This window comes from Staurois parvus, unplaced genomic scaffold, assembly GCF_062004578.1.
Source record: "Staurois parvus isolate SC_StPar_1 unplaced genomic scaffold, SC_StPar_1.0 ptg000287l, whole genome shotgun sequence".
Classification (NCBI taxonomy): domain Eukaryota; kingdom Metazoa; phylum Chordata; class Amphibia; order Anura; family Ranidae; genus Staurois; species Staurois parvus.
Genome location: NW_028318083.1, coordinates 20,069,478 through 20,092,882, shown reverse-complemented (window position 1 = coordinate 20,092,882; position 23,405 = coordinate 20,069,478). Strand labels below are relative to the sequence as shown.

Genomic DNA, 23,405 nt, shown 5'->3' with positions numbered 1-23,405 from the left:
GTGATTGTGGATCTGATCTTTGTGGTGAAAGAGATCACTGTGGATTGTTCTGGGGAGGTGCACTGAAGGACATTTATCAAAGGGTGGAATGTTTTTTGTTGCAAGATGCATGATATTTGTTGAAGCAGGGCTGGCGCCAGCATAAGGCTGCTTAGGCAGCTACCTTAGGGTGCCAGGATGGGGGGGCAGTAACATTTTTAAAATGCCTGTCCTCCAAAATGCACCTTCGCCTGAGCAAACAAAAATCCTTGCACCGGCCCAGCTCAAAAGAGAGCAATGAAAGAATGAAGTGGGCACTATGGGGGTTATTTACCAAAACAGAAGAGTAAAAAATCTGGGGCAGTTCTGCATAGAAACCAATCAGCTTGGAAAAGCTTAATTGAACAAGCTGAAATAATAAGCTGATTGGCTACCATGCACATCTGCACCAGATTCTGAGTGCACAAGATTTAGTAAATCTGCCCCAATATTTCTGTTCTCAACTGTTTACTGAACATTTTTGCATCACTATTGGATTAATGTTTTCATATAAGCACAGGACACCATTGTCATTTTATCTCTTTCTATCATCATTCTAAAGACACTGCAAGCAGACACCTTTACACCTCAGTATCAGGAGTTCTTTGCTTTTGAGCAATATCACAGCCTGTCTGTTTAACTTCACTGAATTACCAGTATTCACTAATGTTTATGGGCTCCACCATTGCTGGCAGAAGACAATGGGCACCACCATATCAGGAACTTTGAAGATCACAGAACTCCAGTTGCAATCTCTAGTTAAAGGGATCTTTTCTCTTCTAAGGCCATTGTTATTCAAATTAAGGTACTTATTTCTATTTATGCCAGAGTATACATTTACATAATTCTAACTAGAGGGAGCTGATAAGTCAGCAAGTTTTTTCTCCCCCCTTATACTGCTGATGTTGCAGTTTAATAGTTGAAGCTTACTACCCGTGACTGTATAACCTCCTAAATGTTGCTAATTGATTATTTCTATTTTACCAGTGTTCTGCATTTTGCATTAATTGGAGTTGTATATCCTAAAGCCATTATTTATGTGATCTACTCTATCGAAAAGTCTAATATAGAGGTGTCTCTTGCATTGTTATCCATTTAAAGACTGCCCCATAGCAGATGTACTGCTACAGGGGAGCTGCGCTGTGCAGAATCACGTGTAAATATGTGATTTTGCATTTCCAGGTAGGGGGCGCACTCCTCCCTACCCACACTGTCATTAGCGCCCTAAGATGTCAGTCACCAGAGATTCGTGGCCGGGACTTGGTGATTGGTGGAGAAGCTGACAGAGGGGAGATCTGTGTGTATACAACACAGATCTCTCTCCTGTCAGCAGGGGTGTGCTGCCTTCTATCTCTCTGCAAAACAGCACGCTCCCTAGTAAAACACCACACAGTAATTTATTTATTATTGGTACTTATATAGCGCTGTCAATTTACCCAGTGCTTTACATATATATTGTACATTCACATCAGTCCCTAAGCCTCAAGGGGTGTACAATCTAAGGTCCCTAACTTACATTCATACATACATATACTAGGGACAGGAGCCAATTCACCTACCAGCATGTCTTTGGTGTGTGGGAGGAAACCGGAGTGCCCGGAGGAAACCCATGCAGGCACAGGGAGAACATGCAAACTCCAGGGAGGTGGTGCCTTGGTTGGGATTTGAACAGACGACCCTAGTGCCGCCAGGCGGAAGTGCTAACCATTTAGCCACTGTAATCTCAACACAGTACACAGTTAAACCTTTGATCGCCCGAGATGTTAACCCCTTCCTGCCCAGTGTAATTAGTATAGTGATCAGTGCTTTTTATTAACACTAATCACTGTATTAGTGTCACTGGAGATGTCAGTGGGACTTAGTTCCCATTCAGTGTCAGTTAGTGTCAGAATGCCTGCCGCAATCCTGCAATAAGTCACTGCTCACCGCCATTACTAGTAGAAAAAAATAAGTAAATAAATAAAAATTCCAGTATATATATATATATATATACAGTGGGGCAAAAAAGTATTTAGTCAGCCACCAATTGTGCAAGTTCTCCCACTTAAAAATATGAGAGAGGCCTGTAACTGGCATCATAGGTAGACCTCAACTATGAGAGACAAAATGAGAAAAAAAATCCAGACAATCACATTGGCTGATTTGGAAAGAATTTATTTGCAAATTATGGTGGAAAATAAGTATTTGGTCACCTACAAACAAACAAGATTTCTGGCTCTCACAGACCTGTACCTTCTTGTTTAAGAGGCTACTCTGTCCTGCACTCATTACCTGTATCAATGGCACCTGTTTGAACTTGTTATCAGTATAAAAGACACCTGTCCACAACCTCAAACAGTCACACTCCAAACTCCACTATGGTGAAGACCAAAGAGCTGTCGAAGGACACCAGAAACAAAATTGTAGACCTGCACCAGGCTGGGAAGACTGAATCTGCAATAGGCAAGCAGCTTGGTGTGAACAAATCAACTGTGGGAGCAATAATTAGAAAATGGAAGACATACAAGACCACTGATAATCTCCCTCGATCTGGGGCTCCACGCAAGATCTCACCCCGTGGGGTCAAAATGATCACAAGAACGGTGAGCAAAAATCCCAGGACCACACGGGGGGACCTACTGAATGACCTGCAGAGAGCTGGGACCAACATAACAAAGGCTACCATCAGTAACACACTACGCCGCTAGGGACTCAGATCCTGCAGTGCCAGACATGTCCCCTGCTTAAGCCAGTATATGTCTGGGCCCGTCTGAAGTTTGCTAGAGAGCATTGGAATGATCCAGAAGAGGATTGGGAGAATGTCATATGGTCAGATGAAACCAAAATAGAACTGTTTGGTAGAAACACAACTCGTCGTGTTTGGAGGAGAGAGAATGCTGAGTTGCATCCAAAGAACACCATACCTACTGTGAAGCATGGGGGTGGCAACATCATGCTTTGGGGCTGTTTCTCTGCAAAGGGACCAGGACGACTGATCCATGTACAGGAGAGAATGAATGGGGCCATGTATCATGAGATTTTGAGTGCAAACCTCCTTCCATCAGCAAGGGCATTGAAGATGAAACGTGGCTGGGTCTTCCAACATGACAATGATCCCAAACATACCGCCCGGGCAACGAAGGAGTGGCTTCGTAAGAAGCATTTCAAGGTCCTGGAGTGGCCTAGCCAGTCTCCAGATCTCAACCCCATAGAAAACCTTTGGAGGGAGTTGAAAGTCCATGTTGCCCAGCGACAGCCCCAAAATATCACTGCTTTAGAGGAGATCTGCATGGAGGAATGGGCCAACATACCAGCAACAGTGTGTGCCAACCTTGTGAAGACTTACAGGAAACGTTTGACCTCTGTCATTGCCAACAAAGGATATATAACAAAGTATTGAGATTTTGATATTGACCAAATACTTATTTTCCACCATAATTTGCAAATAAATTCTTTCTAAATCAGCCAATGTGATTGTCTGGATTTTTTTTTCTCATTTTGTTTCTCATAGTTGAGGTCTAACTATGATGCCAATTACAGGCCTCTCTCATCTTTTTAAGTGGGAGAACTTGCACAATTGGTGGATGACTAAATACTTTTTTGCCCCACTGTATATACTGTATATATATATATATATATATATATATATATATATATATATATATATATATCCATTCAGTAGTATCCGACCCTTGGCGATTGCATGGACCGTCACTCGTAAGCAACTTTTTCCATGAATTCTCTTAGCAATTATTTTACAGGGTAGGTTGCCAGGTCTTTCCCCAAAATATATATATATATATATATATATATATATATATATATCGCCAGTAAACCAATTAATATATGCTTATTGACTTTTTTTTTTACCAAAGACATGTAGCAGAATACATTTTAGTCTAAATTTATGAAGAAATTGTATTTTTTCTATTGGATTTGTTTTATAGCAAAAAATAAAAAACATTTTTTTTTCTTTCAAAATTGTCGGTCTTTTTTTGTTTATAGAGCAAAAAAATAAAAAAATACCACCAAAAGAGAGCTCTATTTCTGGGAAAAAAATTTCATTTCCAGTGTTGCATGACCGAGCAATAATCAGTTAAATCAGGGGTCTCCAAACTATGGCCCTCCAGCTGTTGAAGTACCACAAGTCCCATGATGCCTCTGCCTCTGGGAGTCTTGCCTGTGGCTGTCAGAGTCTTGCAAGGCCTCTTGGGACTTGCAGTTTCTCAACACCTGGAGGGCCATAGTTTGGAGACCCCTGAATTAAAGTAACGCAGTCGCCCTATCGCAAAAAATGGCCTGGTCATAAAGGAGGTAAATCTTCCAGAGGGCAAGTGGTTATTCTATACTCTTGAAATATGTCTGAGCCCAGAAAGTCAGAGGCGTCGCAAGACTTTCAAGGTCAGGGCAACCACTAGGGACAAGCATTATCAAGCGTCCCCTGTAGAGGTAGCGCTACACAAGTACATGGTACAGTAGACACATAGGAATATGAAATCTTGGTTTTACATATTCTTTAATTGGATTTTGGTGTGCTTTGTGTATTTATTTCAGATGTGTGGAATAGGTAACCTTTCCTCTGTGTAGGAGCTCTGTATTAAAGTGTTACTAAACCCAGGACCCTGCATTCACTATATCTGGTCTCCCACAGTACACACAACATGGAGGTGCCATTATTTTAGTAGATATAAACTGCTAAATACCTTTTCTCATCAGCAGTTGGAGCAGTCTTGTGACTTCAGCAGAACACTGGTTAAAGCTTGTAGAAGGAGTTTTCTTTCTGCTCTAGTTGAATGCAAAACCCCTGACCTCTGTCTGGACAGTGCTGATTGGCCCTGTGCTGATGAGATGCACTTTCCCAAGAAAAAAAAAAACACTCTAGCAATACACACTAAACTGAGCATGTGCAGAATGGCTACGAGTTTGGTCTGTCTTATCAGGAGATAAGACGTTGACATTTGAACAAGAGGAGGGGCAGAGAAAACAGGATCAAACGGCCTTTTTACACAATTATTATTATTATACAGGATTTATATAGCGCCAACAGTTTGCGCAGCGCTTTACAATATAAGGGAGACAGTACAATTACAATACATTTCAGTACAGAAGGAATATGAGGGCCCTGCTCGCGGAGCTTGCAATCTAAAAGAAGGGGAGGTGATACAAAAGGTGATAGCTGCGGGGGATGACCCGGTGGAGGTGATTCAAGTACAGTTCTTAGGTGGAGGTGGGGTAGGCTTCCATGAATAAGTGAGTTTTCAAAGATCGTCTAAAGGCAGACAGTGTGAGGGCTGACCGGACATAATGTGGTAGGGAGTTCCAGAGGATGGGAGAGGCTCTGGAGAAGTCCTGGAGGCGAGTGTGGGAGGAGGTGATGAGGGAGCTAGAGAGGAAAATATCTTGGGAGTGGGTGATTTGGGCGATACCTGCGGATGAGGTTGGCGATGTAGCTAGGGGCAGTGTTGTGGATGGCTTTGTAAGCTGTGGTTAGTATTTTGAATTTTTTACGTTGGGTTAGTGGAAGCCAGTGGAGGGATTGGCAGAGCGGGGCAGCAGTTGCTGATCGGTTGGTAAGGTGTAGCGGATTAACCCGTTAGGTTCCACAGTTTGTATAACAAGCATGCTTTACTGTATATACAGACTGATTTTACTGTTGTGGGCAGGAGCGAACTGACAACTCATGGGGCCCCCGGGCAATAGCAGATCGTGGGGCCCCTGTGTCCTTGCCCAAACTCAAAAAAGCCTATGAAAAAGGTATCAGGGGAAACTCATGGGACCCCCTACTGACCCCGTGCCCTCGGGCAGTGCCCGAGTTTCCAAATGATCAGTCCGCCCCTGGTTGTGGGTTTAGTAACACTTTAAGACCGGTCACTGCTGCTTCCTCTCCTTGTGTCAGATGACTGGTCTTGTCTTCGCCCCCTCCTGTAGTTTTCTGCAGGCAGCTTTATAATGGATGGGCCCGCTACACAGATTATATACAGCACAGTGATCATACTACTGTTTGTGCAAAAGCATTTGATGGATTTCTATTCTTCGTGGCTACTGAGGAATATATTTGAATGAAAGTTGTGTGCCCTGCGTAGCAGTTCAGAGGCTGCGTTTGACCTGCTTTGCCTGGCATTGAGTTTCTTTGAACACAGCATGCCCTATTAAGGTGCATTTTAACTGCAGGCAAAGCAAACACAGCCTTTTCTTGGCAAACAATCCATATTCTATTTGAATGAATCTGCATGCGTTCGAATAGAAAATGCAGTGATTGACTAGAACGCACATCGACGTGAACCCTTAAGGTTTTTTCTGCCCAGCATGCATTCATTCAGTGCTCTGTTGTGCAGGAAGGAGAGCTGCAGACTACCTCCAGAGACACTAAGCTGGCTGCTGGATCCTGTCAGTGCAGTTCTGTCATTTGCTTGTGCTGTGAGTCTGTTATTCCACTCACACACTGGCAGCCGCCTGAACACAGGAGAAGACTGGAGTCCTGCCGCTGTGCTCTACAAAAGCACTTTCTAAAAACAGCACTTGCCTAATAAAGATATGGGGCTTATGCGTTCACCGCTGGCTTTTCCTACACTATAAATACTCTTGCTGAAGAACATTCAGGCTTTGCTTGTTAAAGGTTGGGATCTGGTACATATACAGTAACAGCACCAGGATCTCTGCAGTACAGGACAGAAAGATCAGTTTAATCACAAAATGCCAAGGGTGGATGCTGACATCAAACTGGACTTCAAAGATGTCCTTCTCAGACCAAAGAGGAGTAGCCTTAAGAGCAGATCTGAGGTAAGTGCTATTTTTTATTTCGCTTTTCGTAGTCATATGTAACTCTTCACCAACCCATCACCGCTAATCTTTCGAGAACTTCTGATGATTGACAGAACTAATCTGACCCAGTGCTCAATAGATATGTAAATTCCCATTTTTTTGTATATTGTCATCATTCTTTTGAAGGTTCACGTTTTTACATTTTACACTTGTTCCGGCCTCATTCACACTGGCAATGACATACAGGCATTTACAGGACATTTCTAAGAACATATAAATGCATGTCATGAGTTTAAATGGTATCATTCACACTGTGCATTTATTTATTATATAGTGCCATCCATTTATTGTACATTCACATCAGTCCCTAACCCTCAAGTGGTATACAATCTAAGGTCCCTAACTCACATTCAAACACTAGGGCAAATCTAGACAGGATCCAATTAACCTACCAGCATGTCTTTGGAGTGTGGGAGGAAACTGGGGTACCCGGAGGAAATCCACACAGGTACATACAAACTCCAGGCAGATGGTGCCATGGTTGGGATTTGAACCAACAACCCTAGTACTGCCAGGTGGAAGTGCTAACCATTTATCCACTTTGCTGCCCATTTACCTGCATTTAGGTGCAGGAGGGTAACGTGTAAAGTTTTCATGCAGAAATGACACATGAAGTTACAGGCCAGGCAGATGGTGCCATGGTTGGGATTTGAACCAACAACCCTAGCAGGGGCCCCTGGGCAGTAGGGGATCATGGGGCCCCTGTGTCCTTGCCCAAACTTAAAAAAGTTTATGTAAAAGGTACCAGGGGTATGTCACGGGGCCCTTGGGCAGTGCAGAGTTTCCAAATGGTCAGTCAGCCCCTGAACCCTAGTAATGGCAGGTGAAAGTGCTAACCGCTAACCACTTATCCACTGTGCTGCCCATTTACCTGCAGGAGGGTAATGTGTAATGTTTTCATGCAGAAATGACACATGAAGTTACTGGCCAGGCAGGAGGTGCCATGGTTGGGATTTGAACCAACAACCCTAGTACTGCCAGGCGGAAGTGCTAACCATTTAGCCACTGTGCTGCCATTTGCCTGCGTTTAGGTGCAGGAGGGTAATGTGCAGGGGCGGACTGACCATTTGGAAACTCGGGCACTGCCCGAGGGCCCGGGGTCAGTAGGGGGCCCCATGAGATGCCCCTGGTACCTTTTTCATAGGCTTTTTTGAGTTTGGGCAAGGACACAGGGGCCCCATGATCCCCTATTGCCCGGGGGCCCCATGAGTTGTCAGTCTGCCCCTGGTAATGTGTAAAGTTTTTATGCAGAAATGACACATGAATTTACAGGCACTAGTAGCATTGCAGGTCTTTGGATCTGTAGCATAGCCCCAAGTTGGTACTATACATTGGAGAAAAGGGCTGAACTGTAGGCTGGCTGAGCAAGTACAGGGGAGTGGGAATAGGACTGTGCCAGACTGCAGCCAGACTCTCACCTTGGAGCTCTCACTAATTCACCTTGACGTCAGAGAATAACTCGCAGCTCCGGTTGGAGGTGGATTAATCAGGGAAGGACATTCTAAATACTAGGCTTATAGCACCTACAAGACAAATGACAATGACGTCCTATTCAAGAATTCTCCAAGCACTTTGTTCTGCCTGCTGGGCACACAACTCCGGTTACATTCAGTGCTACCTCTATCTGGGGAGGGATTAACCTGTACACTGCTGAGTGCTATGACTACATTTCAATATAAAAATATAATGATTGGAGCTATCTATCTTTTATGATTTAATCATTTTCCTGAGCGCGATCCATATTTTGTTTGTGAATGGGGCAGATTTCAATATTTTTGTTTTTAGTTTTCTGATGTTTGCAAGGGTTAGGGACTGATGTGAATGTACAATAAATACATGTAAATGGATGGCGCTATATAATAAATAAATGCGCAGTGTGAATGATACCATTTAAACTCATGACACGCATTTATATGTTCTTAGAAATGTCCTGTAAATGCCTGTATGTCATTGATGTTTGCAAATAATGTGCGGCTTGCACATGTTACTATTAGTTTGGAGAGGCGTAGCAGCTTTTCCATTACTCTGCAGTGAGAAGTCACCTTCAAGGCTTTCATGCAGCAGACGCGCTGCTTTCACTATAGCGTGTGGGTGTCTCCCACTGACAAAGTGCCTTTCTGGGAAATTGCTCTGTCATAACAACTTCAGGAGTTATTTGTAGCCGGCATAGGTAATTCAAGGTAATAGAGTTTGACTCCCCCCCCCCCAGTGATTACTGACTGAGAAACAAACTGATAATTCATGTGATAGACATATCTGGGAGCACGGCTGGAAAATAGCACTGCATTGCAGGCTGCATCTGCATTCTGCAGGCACATTAGAGGGATGGGCATTGGTTGTTCCTGCTAACGTCTCCATCATTTTCCCTACAAATGTGCACAAGACACGACAGGGTGGATATCCATTTTCATTCTGTCTTACCCTAGGTTCACACCTAAGCATTTTCCACAGCATTTTGCAGAAATGCAGTACAGTCCATTTAACATGATTTCTTATGGGACATGTTCACATCTCCGCGTTTTCACCTGGTTTGTTTTTTAGAAAGGGTCAGGGACTTTTCTGAACGCAAAAAGTTGCGTTTTTGGTTCTTTAGACTTCAACGCGAATGCTGCAGAAAACATTGTAGTGCATTTTTGCTGCGTTTTAAATCTGCCTAGCAACAAGAACAATAAAATGCAAAACACATCAAAAACACGGCAAAAACGCAACACAAAATGCAATGCAGAAACGGCTCAAACGCATCCTGCATAGGTGTGAACCTAGCCTTAGGGCTTGCTCAGACCAGGTGCGTTAATCTGCATTGGCAATAGTTATTTATTATGAGCCCCGTTTACACCATACCACTGCGTTGAGGTGTGCCACATCAAAATGCAATATGTCTGCATTTTTATAATATCCCATCTTGCAAACAGAACATATAAAATGAGTGAGATGTAAGCATAAAGTGAGAAACATCAAAATAAAATAAATGGATGTTGCGCCATTTTAAAATGAAGAAAAAAATATGTACATTATCAAGCGCTAAATAGCAAAAAACAAATAACATCAACGTGCTTAGTGTTTCAGGCTCAAAAGTAAAGCATATGTATACAGTGAAAACATGATAAATGATTTAAATTTATAATGGTTCTAAAGGCAGAAGGTTTTTTACTTTAATGCATTCTATGTATTAAAGTGGAGCTCAACACCAAAAGGGGAAGTTCCACTTTAAGTCTTCGTCACCTGCTCCCTGTTAAGGATCGGCACTTTGGGAAGCAGGGGGAGGGGGTACCCGATTTTGACAGGTACCTACTTCCACATCCGCTGTGATCACCTAGGCGATCGGATGCTGAAGTTGTCCCCCCCATACTGTTCTGGGACTGCTTGCGCATGTGCAGTGAGCACCCGGCTGTGAAGCTGAAAGCTGTCACTGCTGGATGCTCACACTGAAGATGCCGGTGCCAGGGAGAGAGGATGGCTTGTGAAACTGGCTGCGGTGACATTGCAGGATCGAGGGACAGGTGAGTATCTGTTTAAAAGTCAGCAGCAACAGTTTTTTTTTTTTTGTGACTGAACAACCGCTTTAAGTCAAAAACCTTTTGGGAGAAGTTCTCCCCTTAGCCCCCCCCCCCTATATTTAACTGAGCCCCATCTCAATCCAGCAGTGTGCATGAGAGCCTCGGCTCTCCCAGGTGTCTCTCTTTCCTTACTAGTTCATACAGCCATTGGCTCCCACTGCTGTCAATCATAGCCAGAGAGCCAATGAGATGAGAATGAGGGGGGGGGGAGATGTAAATGGACAATCAGCTGGGGGGAGGAGCCAGGACCACTGGAGGGGGGCCCAAAAAAGAAGAGGATTGGGGCTGCTCTGTGCAAAACCCTTGCTTAGAACAGGTAAGAGAGACATGTTTGTAATTTCCTTTAAATTACAACCTTTAAAATCACTTTAAGCCATTTATATAATATCTGCATTTTTACACACAAACCTGCATGTCACTTTAATCCAGTCCAAGTCAACATTTTGCTGCATTGTAACAATGCATGGCACCACCATTCACACCCCACACCAGTATGCATAGAGCATATGGGATAGTGTGAGCAAGCCCTTAGGGTCCATTCACATGGGCACACTCTGCTCTGTTTAGTAGGGGATCCATGAACAGATCCCCTACTAAATCAGAGCAGAACTGGACATCACTGCCCATTCAGTTTTTTCTGCATTTTGACTGCAGACTGTGGTGAACTCCAATTGAATCTATGGGCTGCCAGATATATCAGTTTACAGTACATCAGGTTACCACTGATCCATCATATCTAGGTCTGTAACAATAGAAAAGAACATAGTCTTTTTCTGTTTTTTCCCCTAACATGGATGAATTCATAGATAGGCAGAGGTAAACAGACAAAATCCTTTTGTACCCATCTGCCCATAGACCTGCATGGAGCTTCTGATCAGATCAATCTGCAAAACTGGCAGACTAGATCAGAAAGCTTGTGTGAAAGGGGCCTCCGTGGCAGATTTGCATTCCCCAGGGGCCTCCTAAAAGCAGTCTGTGCAATTAGTGTGACATAAAACAACAAGGACTGTGGCTTTTTCAAATGTGCTAAAATGCAGATGCAAAAATGCTGCTACTAATATTGCAACTTACTTTCTAGGAACACTTCTTCTGTGCATCATAGATGTACCCAATATGAGAACATGCACACTGGAGTTTGGACTGCGTATGCAGGTTTTGTGCATTATACTCATAGAACAATGGTGCTCCTTACAAGATGTAGAGGACCTGAGTTGCAGCCTATGACTTAACCAAGGAGTCATATGTTAAATTCACAGGCTGTGAACATAGTATTGAAGATTATCAGAGACTGCAGACATGCTATAGGTGATGGTCAGAGACTGTGGAAATACCACAACTGTTGTTGGAGACTAGGGACAAGCTGAAATTTAATTAGAGGAAGCCAGCCTGAAGAATATTTTTCAGTTCTTGTCCTGGTAGTACAGGTGCACAGGGCCGTGGATAAGGGGTACCGCCAGTCCTCCTGTATGAGGTCCAGGCCAGCAGAGGGACCCAGGCAGCTGGGTGAATCAGATTTGGGCAGGGAGGGTGATTGGCATGACGGGGCAGCAATTACTGGAACCGATCCCCTGCATGACTCTCTCTGCAGCAGCTGAAAGCTGTCATCTTCTCCTCTCCCTCCCGCTAGCTTTCAGTTGCTGCAAAAAGAGCCATTTTCACGTACCTGATAGGAGACTGAAATGACGAGGTCGGCATCACTTGTGTCACTAGCCCTGACCCCACTGGAGTTGGAACAGAGGGAGTCTAGGACCCAGGGGAACAAGAGCTCCAGTAGTTGTTGTTTGCAGCTCTTGTAGATGATGACTTTGGAAGACTGATGATCTTCTGATTCAGGCACAGTAGTAACAAGCAGAATGGGTCTTGTAGATCACCAGGTGTGCACCAGAGCAAGGCAGGCAGTGAGGGTAAGAGACAAGAGCAGTGTCAAAGGAATAGCCAGGGTCATCAACAGTCGGGCAGCACGGTACCAAATCAGAAGGAAAACCAAGGTCAGGAGCAGAGCCGAAGTCAGGAACCAGTATCAATCAGGAGAGCAATCAGAGTCAGGTCAGGAACAAGCCGGGTCAGCAACAAAGGAATCACACAGGAAAAAGCAGGACACTGGGGAGCTGAAGATCAGTTAGCACCTAACATGGGCAGAGGCACTCTTTAAATAGCCCATCTGGCGGCAATCTTCGCCGCGCGAGTGCACGTGCGCGATCGTGCATTTCCGTGCGCATGCGCACAACCGACCACTCTTCTTCACACGTTCCTATGCGCATGCGCCATTCGTCTTACCGGAAATCCCTTACAGCCATACAGGGGATTAGTTCCAGAAATTGCCCCTCCACCGCACTCATCACCCTCCCTGTGCAATATATTTCCCAATGTGTGTTCCCACCCCAGCAGTGCTGCTGTCTTCCCTCCTCTCCTTCCCACTGGCAGCTGCAAGCACACAATAGGGATGTCACATTTACCAGCCCCCTTTCTTTAGTCAGAGCCGTGAAAAAGTAGGTACCACCAGTCCTCCTGTATGGGGCCCAAGCCAGCAGGGGGGCCCAGGTAGCTGGGTGATTTGGATGTAGGCAGTGTGGGTGATCGCCACAGTAGTGGGGCAATTACTGGAACTGATTCCCTGTATGGGTCTCCTTGTAGCAGGTGAAAGTTGTCCTCTTCTCTCTCCTGCTGGCTTTCAGCTGCTGTACAGAGAACCATACAGAGAATCGTTTCCAGTAATTTCCCACCACACCCATCACCCTCACAGTGCATCATATATTTCTCCCTGCTGCCAAGGCCCCCCTGTGTGCTCCCACCCCTGCAGTCTGTCGGTTTCCCTCTCCTTCACACCAGCAACTGCAAGCATGCAATAGGCTCCTTTATGATGGAGAGTGGGGAAAGGGTCCGGTAAATATGTTTGGTATCGGTCACTCACAGTGTTCATTCATAACTGAAACAGTATACTTTATTTTTGTTTGGGGGGGGTCCTGCCGGGTTGGCTGTATGGCTGTATGGGGCCCCGTGGTTTCTAACAATAGCCCTGCTTGTAGTGCATCAAGGTGCTATAGAGGGCATGTTTTCTGATCTCCTCATTAGCACAGAACCCAAAGCACAATGAGTAGGCATTCCTAGGAATTTCCCACATCAGCAATCACATGATGTAGAGATACAGTTCAAGAACACTTCTTCTCATACTGTTCTGGCTCATGCACAAGCATCTAGGCAGGAAAAATGCAGGGCTGCATAATAAATAGTAATAGACTGGAAGCAGAGATTAGAGCAAGGTACCTTGTGACTTTCCATAATGTATTGCAAATGATGGAATCACGTTTTTGTAAAGTGTTTATAATTATTGTCCACTCTTATTGAACACCTCCCCACTTCATTTGTTTGTTGTATTAGGTGCAAACACCTGTAAGATCTTATAGCGGTAGTAAACCGCAAAAAAAAAAATTCCCTGCAAAATAATAGCATAATGTGCTAGTGTGCATTGTATACTACCACATTATGAAGGACTTACCCGAAAACGAAGCCCCCCAGCAGTACGCTGTCACTGCTGGTGACGCTTCCATCTTCACCCGGTCTTCTTTCTGGGTTCGGGGGCTTCGGCTGTTTGACTATCCGAGCTGCAATGGTGTCACTCCCACACAATTTTTATTATATTATTATTATACAGGATTTATATAGGGCCAACAGTTTGCACAGAGCTTTACAAAATGTGTGCGGGAGTCATAGCCACAGCATGGCTCTCTCAATGGGTGGTACACCGTCCCTTACTTATGTAAGGGAAACTCTAGGGGCTCTGGTGACCAGAGACCCCCTTACATCAGAGTTCTCCTTTACATCACAGTCTGCAGTGTTCCCCTTTACACATATAAAAATATTTTATTAAGAAAATGTTTTATTTTGGGGGGTTGGGCGCTTCAAAATTTTCTGACTATCGGCTCTTGAGATGTAAATCATGCAGGGATTCCCTGAAATCTTACAATTATTTCAAGCGTGGGCATAGCTTGAGGGGTTGCAGGGGTTGCAATGGTGATCCCGCCTGTCACACCTGGACAGGATAGGTGGCATTTACAAGAACCGATCCTCTGTATTTTCCTCTTGCAGCAGCTGAAAGTCAGCTTCTCCTCTTATCTCTACCTCTGGCATTCAGCTGCTGTAGGAGGAGAATACAGGAGAATTATTTCTGGTAATTGCCACCCCCTGCCACCCCTCCTGTGAAGCTTCCTCTTGCTTCTGCTGCCTGGGCTACCCTGTGTGCTCTCCTGGTTGCCCTGCAGCCAGACCTCCCCTCCCATTCTCACTGGCTTCCTTCGTCTCTTCTTCCGCAGGCTGCTGAGGGAGATGTTTCTGGATGGAGAGCATGGAAAGGGACCCGTAAATATGTAATTTACTGTCTCCTTCCATTTCTGAATGAATACAATGGGGGAGATTTACTAAAACTGGTGCACTCAGAATCTGCAGCTAATGCGCATTGTAGCCAATTAGCTTCCAACTTCAGCTTGTTCAATTGAGCTTTGGCAATAAAACTTGAAAGCTGATTGGTTTCTATGCAGAGTTGCACCAGATTTTTCACTCTCAAGTTTTAGCAAAAAGCCCCCAGTGAGTGATCGGTACCAATCACTCTCTGTGTTCATTCATAACTGAAGCATAGTGAACTGAACTGAACTGAACAGAACAGTTTATGAATGAACTGGAAGCCACTCAGCACAGAGCTCTTCCCATTCATTCACTGCCCAGTGCAGCGGAGGCTGCAGAGAAATTAACTGATGAATCTATGTCTTCAGTCCCTTTCTCTATCTCAAAAGTGAGACATTGGGAGTCTGTTTAGACCCCTGATATTTCACCAAAGCCCTCAAACAGGGCTGTTAAAAAATTGCTCCCAAAACGCAAAAAAAATCCCCCTTACAGGAGTGCCTAGAGCTGAAGTGGCCCCATACATTACTGGCCAGTGGAGAATTGCCCCTATATTGGTGCTCAGTGGTAAAGTGTTTCCCTGCATTGATGGCCAGTAGCAAACTGCCCCTTTGCACTGGTGGTCAGTGGTAATTGGTGAAGAGTCCCCCCTTGCACTTATGGTCTGTGAGAGCTAAATAGGTTATGGCATCAGTAGTGACTTAGATGAGAAAGAAGAGGCCCTACATAATGCACCGCTGGATTTATCTCTGTCTGAGTGACACCAGTGTACAGGGCCATAGATAATTTTTTTTTCTGCGGGGTTCAGCCTTGGGTACCCAGAGAGCTATCGTGCACCTGCAACACTGTGACAGATAGTAGGGGTGGCAAATTGTGCAACAGTGGGACGGGGTTAAAACATGGCCCTACTCACTGTGTACATGGCAAAATATGCCACTGTGCATGTGCCCAATAAATATGCTTTAGAACTGTGCTTCAAGCCAGAGTCTGACATGTACAAACCTCAGCAGCTTCATGTGCTACAATATGAAAGTATAAAAAATATGAAAGTCTACCATTACATTAAAGTTTTTCTGCACACAGCCTACTTACTTCATTAACAGTGACCACTGAGCAGCCCAAATCTGTTGTACGATATAGCATAAATAGTGCAGGGGTCAGGAGTATGTCATATACAGCCTAGCATATGCAATCCCCTTTAGACAGAACTCACCTGGCCGCAGCAAATCCCTGTGACAGCAAACAAGTATGAAACAAATAAAGGTGGGCGAATGCCTCTCACTACACCAATTATGCAAATGTCCTCCTGATGGCGATCAATCTCACATACTCTGTCCTAACCAAGCGAGAGGTAACCAGCAATGCTCTGGGACTCCTTCTCCCTCTGACATTCATGTGGTCCTCTGGTTCAACAGTCCATCCTCTTGATGGCCAGTCCTGTAGGCTGGATGAAGGTAGAAGAACAGGCCCTACTATAGCATAGTGGAGAGGTTAAAGCTTCAGCAGGGGCGGACTGACCACTGCCCCTGGTACCTTTTTCATAGGCTTTTTTGAGTTTGGGTAAGGACACAGGGGCCCCATGATCCCCTATTGCCCGGGGGCCCCATGAGTTGTCAATCCGCCCCTGAGCTTCAGTTAGTTTGTTTGAGTCAAGCAGGTGCAAAAAATCTATTATCTTTACTAATAGATGTGCCCACTGTCAGCGCTGTATAATCTGTATGCAATATCAGCTACATACAGTATACAGTGCTGTGTTCTGGAAGTGGGACGGGAAATTACCATCATTCTCCCAGAACCAGTCGGACTGAGCACTACTCAGCCATTCACAGTAAGTGTTGTATTTTATCAATGTATACAAGGCTTCCTCTGAATGGCTGAGGCAGAGATCCTGATTTCATCCGCCTGTCTCAGTCAATTAGAGGAAGCATTGTATTCATCAAAAAACTACAAGGCTTCCTGTGAATGGCTAAGCAATGCTCAGTTTGACTTTATTTTGTTCTAGGCATGGGGCGGGAAGTCTCCATCCTGCTGCAGCACATAACACTACATACAGTTTATACAGCGCCCCCCCCCCCCCCCCGAGAACATATATCTTAGTGAAGCAAATATCAAATATAGAGGTAGGCTTTAATGTCTGGTTTCTAAAGAGATCAGTCTTTCAGGTTCTTTACAGAGGGGCTCTCCTTTATATTGTGGGCTAAGCTGCAGGCTGCTGGCTAATGGGGGTGTCTGAGGTTGCTTTGCCTCTATGTGTCCCCAGGCTCTGCTGCTGCCTCCTGGTGGTTTGGGTTTTTCCTTCCACAGCTGCCCTCTCCCTTGGCTCACACCTCTCCTGCCTCACCTGGTCTTGAACACAGTGCTCTCTGCTGTGGTCTTCTTACCCCACACAACTTCCCCTGTACTGCAGGCTACGTGCTCCCCAGTCCATGGGTCCCATCAAATCAATAAACTTTACTTTCTCAAATTGTTCCCTTCCCACACATTTTCCTTGCAGGGCCAAATCAGGCTATTGATTCAGCGAATCAGAGTTCTCCTCTCCCTTTACACTGTCCTATCTGCAGGGCTGACATTAGAAATCATGGGGCCCTGTACAGATTACCTTGAAGGTCCCCTTTGTGGACACCCAGAGGAGAATTTTGAGGTGGTGTGTTGTGGCAAAACTGCATTAACAGCGGGAGGGGATTAAAACTTAAACCTACATACAGAGTGCAGAGATCAGGTAATATGTAATGTACGGAGTGCAGGATGTAATGCATGTAGTACAATACTCATGAGTGGGTAAGGCACAGAATGCAGGGGTCAGGAATGTGTAATGTACAGAGTGTAGAGGTCAGGATTGTGTAACACACAGAGTGCAGAGATCAGGTAATATGTAATGTACAGAGTGCAGGGGTCAGGAGTGGTCTCTAAAGGGTCAGCACTTGCATACAGACCGCTTTGAGGCCTCTTTCACATGGATGGTCGGGGAACAGTAAAAACAGGCAGCTGAGCCTCTGGCCATCCACCTAAAGTCTAAAATACAGCTGAAGGAGGCTTTCACTTACTGTGGCCACAATGCTTTGCATACCAGCCGCAGAAAGTTTTCTAATGCTTGTCGAGTTGACTATCAAACTCACTTCCATTCAAGGCAATGGCCACAACGGCAAGCCAAACACTTGGCTTGTAGTTGTAGCATATCAGCACCATTGTAAACTGCCATTTGGCCTCCAGCCACACTCAGAAATGTGATACACCGCAGATTGCTTTTCAGAGCTTTGTTTAATTTGAACCAAGCCTAATAACAGTCATTGTACTGCCACCCATATTCTTGTCCTTGTAACATGGTGACAGTAAGCTAACACCTATACTGCACAGGTGTCAGGTTGCTGTCACCCTGATAAAAGTACAAGAATACAAGTAGCAATGAGTGCTATTCAAGGAGGACACAGACAATGAACTGTACAGGTACTTCAAGAAGCTCCCTGGTTTTCCTTCATTAGTTGCTCTTTCCTCCCTCCTCACCTTGATCATTGCAGGTGCTTGACTGCTTTCAGTTCAAGAGCTAGCAACCATGTTTATACTTCTTTCCGCATCACAACCGCTGCTCCATCTCACACTTGCATTAGACAGGAAGCCCACGGGATGAAGAATCTGCAGTGATGGACCAGTCAGTAGCTGAAGCTGTGTCATAAGTCCCTCCCTCCTGACATCACCCTGCACTCTTCCAAGTCTCGGCCTGCCACATAGTAAACTAACAGGCCAGGACAGCATGCATTAAAATATTGGAATGTGTAGCTTGCAGCTCCCACAGCTAAAAGATTACACTAGCCTAGCTGCCTTTGCTGTTGACAGATGCTCTGGGGGGGGGGTGTTGCACCCCCCTGACCCCTACTTATCTACGCCCCTGCCAGTATAAGACATATACAGACCTCTACTGCTAGGCAGGAAATGATTACATATTTACATTTTTTTTTACAGGTGGATTTGGTACGCACCTTCACATTCAGAAGCTCCAAGCAAACCTATACTGGGATCCCGATAATTGCAGCAAATATGGATACTGTAGGAACATTTGAGATGGCCAGGACACTGAGCAAGGTCAGCATCTGTCATCTGTTTATAAAGACTAAAAATGGCTATGCATATGTTTAAGTCATTTAGCCAGCTCACGTAACCCAAATATTTGTGTAATACTATACGTATACCAGCAGTATATTTTACGGGCCTTACAAACAACCTATAGACTGTGGAAGGGTCAGTGAATTGCCTATTGTTTTTGAATATTGTTCACATCCCGAACAACATGGAAAATCTATCCAAAATTCAAGTTGTGTTTTTTGAATGTGATGTCTATAGGCAATACAGGAAGGCAGATCTAAAATGAAAAATAGACTCACCTCTATAAATACTCACCATCCATTCTGCAAGTATGAATGGTGAGTATTTTGGTAAGATCTGGAATCATTCTGCTGGTGAACATTGGGTGATTGAGTTCACAATATCAATCTTCTTCCCACCCCACTCAAGCTGCTTATTTACCAAAATAGGGAAGCTGCATATTGTTCACCTCTGGCTGATGTCCTCTTTACAACATTTCCAATCTTAAAAAGCATTCCCATACAAGTTCAGTGGGAGTTCACTGTGCAGATGTGGCCCGCGGTAAAAAGGATGGAGGCTTCAAGTATCTCTAAAGGCAGAAAAAACAAAGAAAACCCAAACATGTAATACTTACCTGCTTTGTGCAATGTTTTTGCACAGAGCAGCCCTGATCCTCCTTTTTCGGGGGAACCCTGCCAGCACTCCTGGCCCCCCCCCTTTCCACGTGCCCCCATTGGAAGCCTCATGCTCACTCCCCAGTCAACTCTCTGTGTCTATTGACACACAGAGTGTGGCTCGGCCGCACCCCTACTCTCTCCTCCCTGTCTGTGATTGAGAGCAGCAGGAGCCAATGGCTCCTGCCTCTCTGTCTAGTGAGGGAGAGAGCAGAAAGAGCCACTGCTCTCAAGCACAGCGCTGGATCGAGATCAGGATCAGGTAAGTATAAGGGGAGCTGGGGGGAGCTGCATGCAAAAGGTTTTTACCTTAATCCAGAGAATGAATTCAGGTAAAAAAAACCCCTACTTTTAAAAACACTGTTCTAATACAGTTGGCAGTTGGAGGGGGGTGGGGTGAATGTTTAGGTTCAGCGGGAAAAGCAGGATTGGTAAGTGTACTTAAGTCTTTGGATCTTTCTTTACAGTATAATATGTATACAAGTGGTCACTTCAAGAGAAGACACTAATAACTTCTGAGAGATGTTTTAAACTTTCCTCATACTACTTAGGCCTCATGTACACTGCTGTTCCTAAATGCGCGTTTAGGAGTTTTTGACATTCGTTTGCCAAAGCCACGGAACTCAACTCAACAAAAGCCTATGTGTCTATGAACACATAGGCTTTTATCAAAGTTTAGCAGCAGCAGCGTTTGTGGGCAGTTAAACGTCCCTCTCCTGAATGCAGAAGACTTGCGTTCAGGAGAGAAACGCCAAATGCGGCAAAATGTGTGTAAACAAGCCTAAGTGCTAGCTGCACTTAATGCTTGGGCATTTATTCATTTCAATGGCAAGTAGTCTGGCCAATGAAATGAATAAATACCCATGCGCTAAACACAGTACGTTTCTATGCGTTTTTGCCGTGTTTAGCGGTTTTCTGCTGTCAGTAGAGTTAATGTCTATGGTAGTTCCAGTGTACACGTAGCCTTATAGTTTTACTAAATGTAATGCTTTGTATTCCAAAGAGAGAGAATTCTCACCACTTACTGAACCATTCAGCACTCTATTACTGGGACAGGAAGTGTGGGAAATCTCCCCAACAGATACACAGAAAGCAAAAAAAACTTGAAACAAGTCCGGTAGGGCTTACAAAATAAAATACAAGATATATAGTTGGATAAATATGAAATATTGCATATTAATATTTTGTCATTTCATATACAACCAGCAGGTGGATATTTAGGTTCCATGTTCCATTTTATAGCAACTTATTTTGCCCCTGATGTTAAAACCCCTGATGTTTACGGAGCACAAAGCTCAAGCTGAAATTGTTGTACACATGTGAATTATTGAAGTGACCCCTAATGCTATTCTTCCTAAACCCCCCCCCCCAGCCCGTCCATGGTTTATTCAGAGTATGTTTAGAAGTAAACAACTTTTGATGTTCTGTTAAACTTTAAACTATTATCTATTCCCATAGGGAACCAAGTGCATGGTTGGACAGTTTCTCCCACTGTTTGACCACACTGCTAAAACAGAGACAGATTTGTAATTGAAAGCAGGGGTCTCTGGTAGCACTAAGGATGACAGGTGGAGGTGGTCACAGGCTGTGGTGTGTCTGAAAAAGAGAGGAAAAGCACCATACAATATCACAGAAAGCACTTTATATTTATTGGATGCATTTAATTTAATTTGTGGGGGCACTGTGATGAACTTGAAATACACTTTAGAGCAGCAGTCACTGACCAGTGGTCCATGGACCACTGATGGTCCACAAGAGAATTTTGGTGGTCTCTAGGGGTTCCACTGCAAATCAACATTGGGGTGGAAGTATACCACCCAATGTTGTTTCCAGTGTTGTTCTCAAAGCGTGCTGACAGTGAAAACTGAACTCAGAGGAAGACCCTGGGAGTAGTGCAGAGAGTGGGAGGTGAAGAAGGGGCTTCCAATGCCAGCGCTGATCACAGACTGTAGGAGGGAGCATGGAGCTTGAGCACATGGCTGGATAAGGAGGTAAGATCTAATGATGAGTCTGTGTAGCATGATGCAGAGTGAGGAAGGGGGGAGGGCAGAGGGGTGCAGAGAGCCGGAGCATTGTGTGTATAAGGCATGTAAAATCATGTTAGTGGCCAACAAGATTCAAAATTCTGAGTTTAGCAGTCCGTGAGGTCCAAAAGGTTGGCAACCACTGCCTTAGAGAACTGTGATTGATAAACACAATAATCAACTGTATTATGGCAATTTGATACTTAAATATGATTTCACATTGTTTATTGCATTTACAGTATGTATTTGAAATTATTTATTAATCTATTTATTTACTTTGCACAAATATTTAATTAACCACTTCAAGTCCGGACACTTTCACCCCCTTCCAGTCCAGGCCAATTTTCAGCTTTCAGTGCTATCACACTTTGAATGACAATTGCGCAGTCATGCAACACTGTACTCATATGAATTTTTTAGCATTTTTTTAGACAGATAAAACTTTTTTTTGGTGGAATTTATTCACCACTGGGATTTTTATTTCTTTGCTATATAAATGAAAAAGTCCAAACATTTAGAAAAAAAAGTGCTTTTCTTATAAAAGTTTGCAAATAAATAATCTTTCTTCATAAATCTTGGCCAAAATGTATTTCGCTATCTTTTTAGTAAAAAAAAAAACAAATTAGTTTATAACCAAAAATTATAATTTTTCAAAATTATTTTTACATTTTTATTTTATTTTGTTATATTATTATGTTTTGTTTTTTGTTTTTTTTTTTACATAGTGACACTGTACTACTTGTGGGGGTGATGAAGATTTTTTTTCTTTTTTTACACTGATTACTTTTACACCCATAAAGGCTGTAAAAGCAATCATTTCTCCTTCTCTCTGGCTGAATTCTTGCAGCCATTGAGAAATACTGTGCGAGCTGTGATAGGTCACAGCTTGTCACATGGAACAAGGCTGTTATGAATAGCTTTGTACCATGTGACCTCTGATCATTCACAGATTTCACACGTAGTAAGCAATGATGTCAGAAGTGACATCTTGTTTACTACTATACATGTGATCACTGATTGGCCAATCAGGGATCACATGAATCTGAACCTCACACAGAGGTCCCATACAGTGATTGGTGTTCCGCTGTGTCCTCCGGACACAGTGAGCACCAGATCACGGTTCCGCGCACAGGCAGTGAATGCGGGGGCCATTTATAAACGGTGACCCGCTTCGGCACTGCTCCTGTCTGGCCGTTTATGTACATGGGCCAGATGGGAAGTGGTTGATAATTGCACTGGCATTAAGCACTTTAGGGTAAGGTGTAATAGAAATTGCATGTTTCACACAATGTATAGATTATTTATTTTATTTCAGGTACTTATGTTGCACTGTCAACTTACACAGCACTTTACATATATATATTGTATATTCACATCAGTCCCCAACCCTCAAGGGGCGTACAATCTAAGGTCCCTAACTTACATTCATACACATACTAGGGCCAATTTACACAGGAGCCAATTTACCCTCCAGCATGTCTTTGGGGTGTGGGAGGATACCCATGCAGGCACAGGGATAACGTGCAAACTCCAGGCAGGTGGAACCATGGTTGGGATTTGAACCAACGACCCTAGTACTGCCAGGTGGAAGTGCTAACCATTTGGCCACTGTGCTGCCCACATGGATTGTATTGTATAGCGCAGAACCAGGCCTTATTAAATCTGTTGGTTTCTACTGTCTATTGGGCAATAGATGGTGCTCAGCAGCTATACCATATAAATACAAAAACACCATCCAGGGGCGCAGAGTTTATTAATTACAAATATTGAATATTAATATTGTCATTTTCTATAAAACCATCAGGTGGATATTTAGGTTCCATGTTACATTTTATAGCAACTTGATTTGCTTGATGTTA

General features: G+C 44.0%; 1 protein-coding gene across 1 annotated transcript in view; it reads left to right on the top strand.

Annotated features, from left to right (window-relative positions):
• Positions 1-6,332: 6,332 nt before the first annotated feature.
• The window catches only part of GMPR (guanosine monophosphate reductase), a 105,938-nt gene continuing 88,865 nt past the window's right edge, over positions 6,333-23,405 (top strand). The window contains exons 1-2 of the mRNA XM_089682291.1: positions 6,333-6,777; positions 18,729-18,848. Coding sequence (XP_089538417.1) covers positions 6,691-6,777; positions 18,729-18,848 — 207 coding nt within the window. The 5' untranslated portion in view covers positions 6,333-6,690. The remainder of the gene's footprint in view (positions 6,778-18,728; positions 18,849-23,405) is intronic.